Genomic DNA, 5,781 nt, shown 5'->3' with positions numbered 1-5,781 from the left:
GATGTGCGTTGGATCTGCATATCTTTTTTTTTGTTCTCTCTTCCCTGCGAAACAGCGTACGGCGTGGTGCCCGATAAGACCCGTGGTGGCTTCACGGTGGGCCCGGCGAAGCTTATGCAAGACAACGTGTGTCGGGACGTGGTCGTCATGTCCATCAACCCGCCCGGCTGCGGGTTCCACTCGCAGAACGAGAGCGTCGGCGTCGCCGATCTCGTCTCCGGGGTGCGCCTCCTCTGTTTTCTTTATGTCGTTTCGTTGTCTCCAGAACGCCATACGTCATAAACTGTATTAAATTATCGAGGCCTGTCTCCTGGATAATGTCCAGGAGCGGCCGGTGCGTAAGGGATCACGTTAAGAGATTTCTTGGTTTAACCGCCGTTTTTTTAACTCTGAACAATGACATTGGTAATTTCCCAAGTTGCAAAGCATGTTTGTTTGCTTCAGCACGGAGGACAGCGCAAGTGTAAATTAATTTGGGCGAATGGGAAGAGCGCTTGTTTGCAGCCCTTCGGTACTGCCCTAAAGCGCTCGTGTTCATCCAGCGCTGCGCATGAATGGTTGGCAATATTTGGCAGCTTCCGTTATGCAAATGCATCTTCTTTTAGGCCACTTAAGATGAAAGCTATTATTGGCCGGTTTCCTCGTACAGGTCGCTCATTTACAGGCATATAGACGAAAAGATGATGAAAAAGAGGCGAACTATGACGGTGCTTTATTGAACGGACAAGCATGGAGTTAAGTGGACTGTGCTGGATCCGCCCTGGTATTTTCTAGTGTGCTCACACTGGGCGCATGAAAATGCTTCTTGGACGATGAAGTGGCGACTCTTATGCGGCTGCTTTCTCATTGCACCGGCAACCGCGCTACTGGTGACCGGGTCTGTCGTATCCGTTCATCGTCTTTGTTTAGCGTGGTGCGCGGCTTGCGTACTTACGTCGAATCAACTGTCCCAGGTATCGACGTTGATCAACATTTTCTTTTTATTGCGATAGCAATTATATGGACACTTCAACCAGATTTCTGCCGTCGCCGTCGCCGTGAGGTTCCGTATAGATAAAATCTTCGCCGCGCGCCGTATGCCCGAGCGGAAGCGTGCGGGGACGCGCGCTATCACGGAGAGCGAACGCACTTAATCTCCCACGCGCAAGCAAGGAAGCGGGAAGCCAGCGCCGGAGGGAGCGGGGGGGGGGGGGGGGGGCGCACTTCTACTCTGCCAACAACCGCGCTCGTCGCTCGCATGCACCGTCTCTTATCTCCACACAGCTCTGGCCTTTCTATGCGCTGTGCATTCGCCGCTCAGTTTCCGTTGAAGCGATAGACCGCACGCACCTTCGCCTAAAGCTTTACCTTCGCCCGCTGCGGCGTATGCGCTTGCTGCCAGCGTTTTGACAGTCGTTGTCTGCAGTCATTCAGTGTGATCTATGTTTGTTTGTGCGCGCTCACACCACGCTTGTTCATTCAGTTAGTAATAGTCGGGCGACATTTTCCAACGCACGCTACACATGCGATGCTGCCCAGATCGGCAGTGCAGCGCTACAGGTGTGTCCCTTCGCACGCGCTGCCCATGGGAAGCGCTTCTCATCAACACCACCGTTTCACACGCGCCTTTTCGTGGTCATCGAGTCTCTCTTCATGTCGGTCTACTTACGCCGCAGCACACCTGCTTACTTAATCAGCTCATGTTTACTACAATTCATATTGCTACCAAAGCCGCTCACCTTACTTCGTATGACATTGCTGTGTTGCTATCGCATTCATTGCTTCGCCCTTAGGGCGAAACTGTGACATTTTTTTTTAACTTCGAACACTTAAAAAAAGTGCGTACAAAATTTATTTCAGTCAAGTCACTATAGAGATGAATTATCTGCCCAGGTGGACACCATTTACAAAAAAAAGCAACGCAATCTATTCACAAATTAAGCTAATTACGTTAATCACCTATTTTCCTGATTACGCGTGCGCGGCACCGCAAAGCGCGGCTCTCCGTCCGACTTCTCTGTGACGTAGAAGGGTGGTGTAAAATGGAGTTGCTTTCTCACTTCCCTCATCCCAAGAGCTTATTCCGATTGGTGCTGTGCACGAACTCCGAATTGGTAGCGTAGTCACTTCAACAGCAGGGGCGAAACAGCCCACTTTTCGTCCGCCCTACAACGTCACAAAGGGAAAACACTCGAATCGCGCTTCATGGTGCCACGCACGTAATCAAGAAAACTGAACGAATAACTTGGCGGCCTCTTATGTTTGTTTACACCGGCGTTTTGAAATGTAGGAACATGTAGCTAGAATTTCATTTTATGATTCTCTAACTTTCCTAATGCAAACATGTTTTAAAGTTGCAACTAAGTACGTAATTCACGTGATTTGTTTAGTTAGCGAATGGATTGCTTTTCTTTTTCTGGCAAATGATGTCCACCTGGGCTGATAATTCATTGGTGTGGCGACGTGCTTCGAGTAAATTTCGTAGGCTTAAAAAAAAAAAAAAACGTGACACCAGAGAAACACTGTATCCACCTCTGAAACAGACACCAATGCCACAGTTACCGGATTAACATCGTACTTCTCTTCATTTCCTTTCCCTTTACGTCTTCGTAGAAAGTATTTTGCTTCTAACATCACTCCAACTGCATCGAAGAATGACCGTCCCAGTCAGCAAACACGGTCATCACGTTCTTAGGTTAGGATACGGAAGAGCTTGAGGTAGGTTTTTCATGCAAGACAACAATACAAGCACTGCCTGCTCCGCCCGAAGCCGAAGTGAATCGTCGTGATGGTCATAAGTGGAGACCTACTGGAAGTGTTGTCCACTTCAATCTCTTTGTTCAGCCTGCTCCCGCTTTTTTGTCCAGAGTAGTCGCCTCGATGACTTGCTTCGCCGACACTGTTCTATAGCGACAATACCCTCCTTGGTCACTTGTTGATTGACAACCTTCTTTTGCTCGATGAACCTTCCGGGATGGCCTCCGCGAGCGTTTGGTTGCGCTGCAGCTTGAGCTTTCCAACGACTTGGCACATCTTGTCGCCGTAGGACTGGCTAGAGTCACGGACCTCTGTCACCTGTTCCTCCCTCCTCTCAGCAGCTCGGATTTCGACGAAGTACGGCTTAACATTAGTGTCGCACCTCTGGCCGGACACGTCCGCTACAATATATAGGGCCCAACGGCTTAAGTACGTTTCACGAGGAACACCATTCAGCTTCATCGGAAACGAACGATACACTCATGTTAGTGCATCAAAATGCTTCCCAACTTCCGATCTCCATTCAGAGCAGAAGCCTTCAACAACCCGCTACCATTGAAAAAGCATCAGCAGCACCGGAAGTCACACAGTGCCACCTAATAGACAGGTGCAGTATGAACGGCGCCACGGCGGTTTCGTAACAGTATTCTCGTGAGCCTGAAAATTTATGAACCCATCCGCCAGACAAGTAGCACAAACACATGCATTGTGCCACCTGCTCACTGTTGGACACAATAGTTTTGCTCAATATACGCCCACCTCTAGTGATGTCAATCTGACAGCTGAAATAGACGCACAACCAAAGGAGGTGCTGCCCCAGCGCACTTGCTTACGTAAAACGTGGGAGCCGAGCGAGTGCTCATAGACATCACCGTGAGCTAAAGAAGTACATTCTTGCATAATAACCGGATGCGCCCGACTTTTTGTTCATTTTAGAATTATCCGAGTTTAACCGAGATTTCGTTCTCCCACTGTTTTATTTTCAGGCGAAGCTGTTCGCTGCTTACATGCACGAGCTGTCCAAGCTGAAGTAACGAGACTCCCGGAAGAACGAATGGACCGTCATCTGGCACCACTACAGTGCGACGGACTTCAACGCGCGTTCTCCTGGGCGCAGGAAGCCATATTTTAAGCGGCCATTTTGCCTATGAGCTCGTCGAATTAAGAACAGCGGTGACGCTTTCATGTTAAGAAACTGTCTTTGCCGGTGACCAAAGGAATTTTTCATTTGTGCACGGCATTTCCTTTCCTGTGTGCGTGCGTATTGTGCACCCTCATTGAGTTAATATAGGGTTCGTGTGGCTAAGCAATCTTCCTTGGCGACAATTACATAAATATTTTGTTTCCCTGAATGGTGGTAATTGAGAAAACACATATGCAAGGAAATCGTTTGCTTCAATTACAACTTTCACATCATTGTGACACATGTGTCATGACAGGGCTGAATCTTGTCCCAGTCTACCCGTCCGGGGACGGGTAGACGACGCTCTTTTCCACCCAGATATAAATGAAATGCTGGGTTTGTGGACTTACCACTATATTCCATTGACTCTAGAAAGCCAAGAGGACTATTATTGCGAATTTTCATTTTTTTTCAGGTTCCGAAGTGAACGCGCAAAATGAAATCAGCAACGCGATAACTCCTTTAGATGATGGCATAATAGTAATCTTGTGCAAAAAATTGTAAATTGTAGTTCGGCTGTTCAAGTGTGAGGTCTACAGAGACGTTACGAGTTTGGTGAGCACGCTCAGTCATGAAAGGAACACATCTGTGTGCGATGCAGTCTTTACAGGATTTACAGAAACTGCGATGCAGTTTTTACAGGATTTGAGAATTGAAAAGTTTTGCACTTACGAAGCATTCAGATTAGATAGCTCAAGGGTGTCGCTCTCCGAGAAAAGCCCACTTCGTGGAATTTTCCAGTTTGTACGTGCTTCGGTTTGTCCAGCCTCGCAGTTTTTCGTCAATACCTCTACTTTCAAAAACATGCGCACTGCTAGGCCTGGTGGTGGCGCGATGTTCCAAACTGCCAGCAATATAGAGTGAGTGACAACGTATCTAGAGGTCCCTGAGCTACTAGTTAGTTAGTGGTAGATTTTTATGGCGCAAGGGCAACTGAGGCCAAAGAGCGCCAAACACAAGGTTGATGGTCGACTCAGGTTAGTAAGCAGTAAAAGAGAAGGATAAAAAACAGTGGTGTATAGGGCCTAAAATAATTGAATAATGATTGGATTTGATGATTATGGGCAAAGCGCATGACATTTACAAGGTCAGGCAGCCTCAGCAACAGTCCTTGTGAGGGCAAGGAGTGCAGAGCGCCTGACATGTAAGATAAGAAATCTCAGCCATTTCCTCGGGAATGAGACAAGGCTGAGTTCAATGGTAATATGAAATGGCGCGTAGGAAGCCTACACTCGCTAAAAACTTAAAAACTCTTTTTAATGAAAACATTTGGTAGTCGCCGAGGAAGAAGGACGGGTGCGGAGGTATCTGATTTCTGTATAGTTCTGGGAAGTAACGTCTCCTGTCTGGTTCTAGCCTCTTGCACATGATTAGAACATGAATGACGGACAGTCGATCACCACATTTTGGACAGTGCGGAGCTGGAGAATTGTTTAACAGGTGTGAATGTGTTTGCATATGTGTGTCCTATTCTAAGCCTGCATAGTGCAACCTCTTTATATCTGTCGCATTTCTCGGTAGCATATCTTCCTATTATGGGCTTTATTGTGTGTAGTTTGTTTTCGATTGCTGAATCCCATTCTTCTTGCCATTGCCTACGAATTCTGTTTCTAATGTGTGGCCTAAGGTCCTCATAGGGTACATTGTCTATGTCAATAGAAATACGGAGGGCAGCTGACTGCACAAGTCTGTCAGCTACCTCATTGCCAGCTATGTTGCAGTGCCCCGGTACCCAGAATAGTGTGATTTTAAGTTTGGATTTATGAGCCGACATGAGACATTTTATAAGGAAATTAGTCACTGGATTTTTATGCTTTTTACCGGATGACAACGCAGTCACCGCACTGAGGGAGTCAGTGTAT

General features: G+C 47.4%; 1 protein-coding gene across 1 annotated transcript in view; it reads left to right on the top strand.

Moving 5' to 3' along the window:
* Window positions 1–4,723: 4,723 nt before the first annotated feature.
* The window catches only part of LOC125944970 (uncharacterized protein K02A2.6-like), a 4,892-nt gene continuing 3,834 nt past the window's right edge, over window positions 4,724–5,781 (top strand). Inside the window, exon 1 of the mRNA XM_049666451.1 lies at window positions 4,724–4,779. Within this exon, the coding sequence (XP_049522408.1) occupies window positions 4,724–4,779 (56 nt within the window). The remainder of the gene's footprint in view (window positions 4,780–5,781) is intronic.

The sequence above is a fragment of the Dermacentor silvarum genome, chromosome 4 (assembly GCF_013339745.2).
Source record: "Dermacentor silvarum isolate Dsil-2018 chromosome 4, BIME_Dsil_1.4, whole genome shotgun sequence".
Taxonomy (NCBI): domain Eukaryota; kingdom Metazoa; phylum Arthropoda; class Arachnida; order Ixodida; family Ixodidae; genus Dermacentor; species Dermacentor silvarum.
Note: the sequence above shows the minus strand (reverse complement) of the source record. Positions and strands in the feature narration are given on the sequence as shown.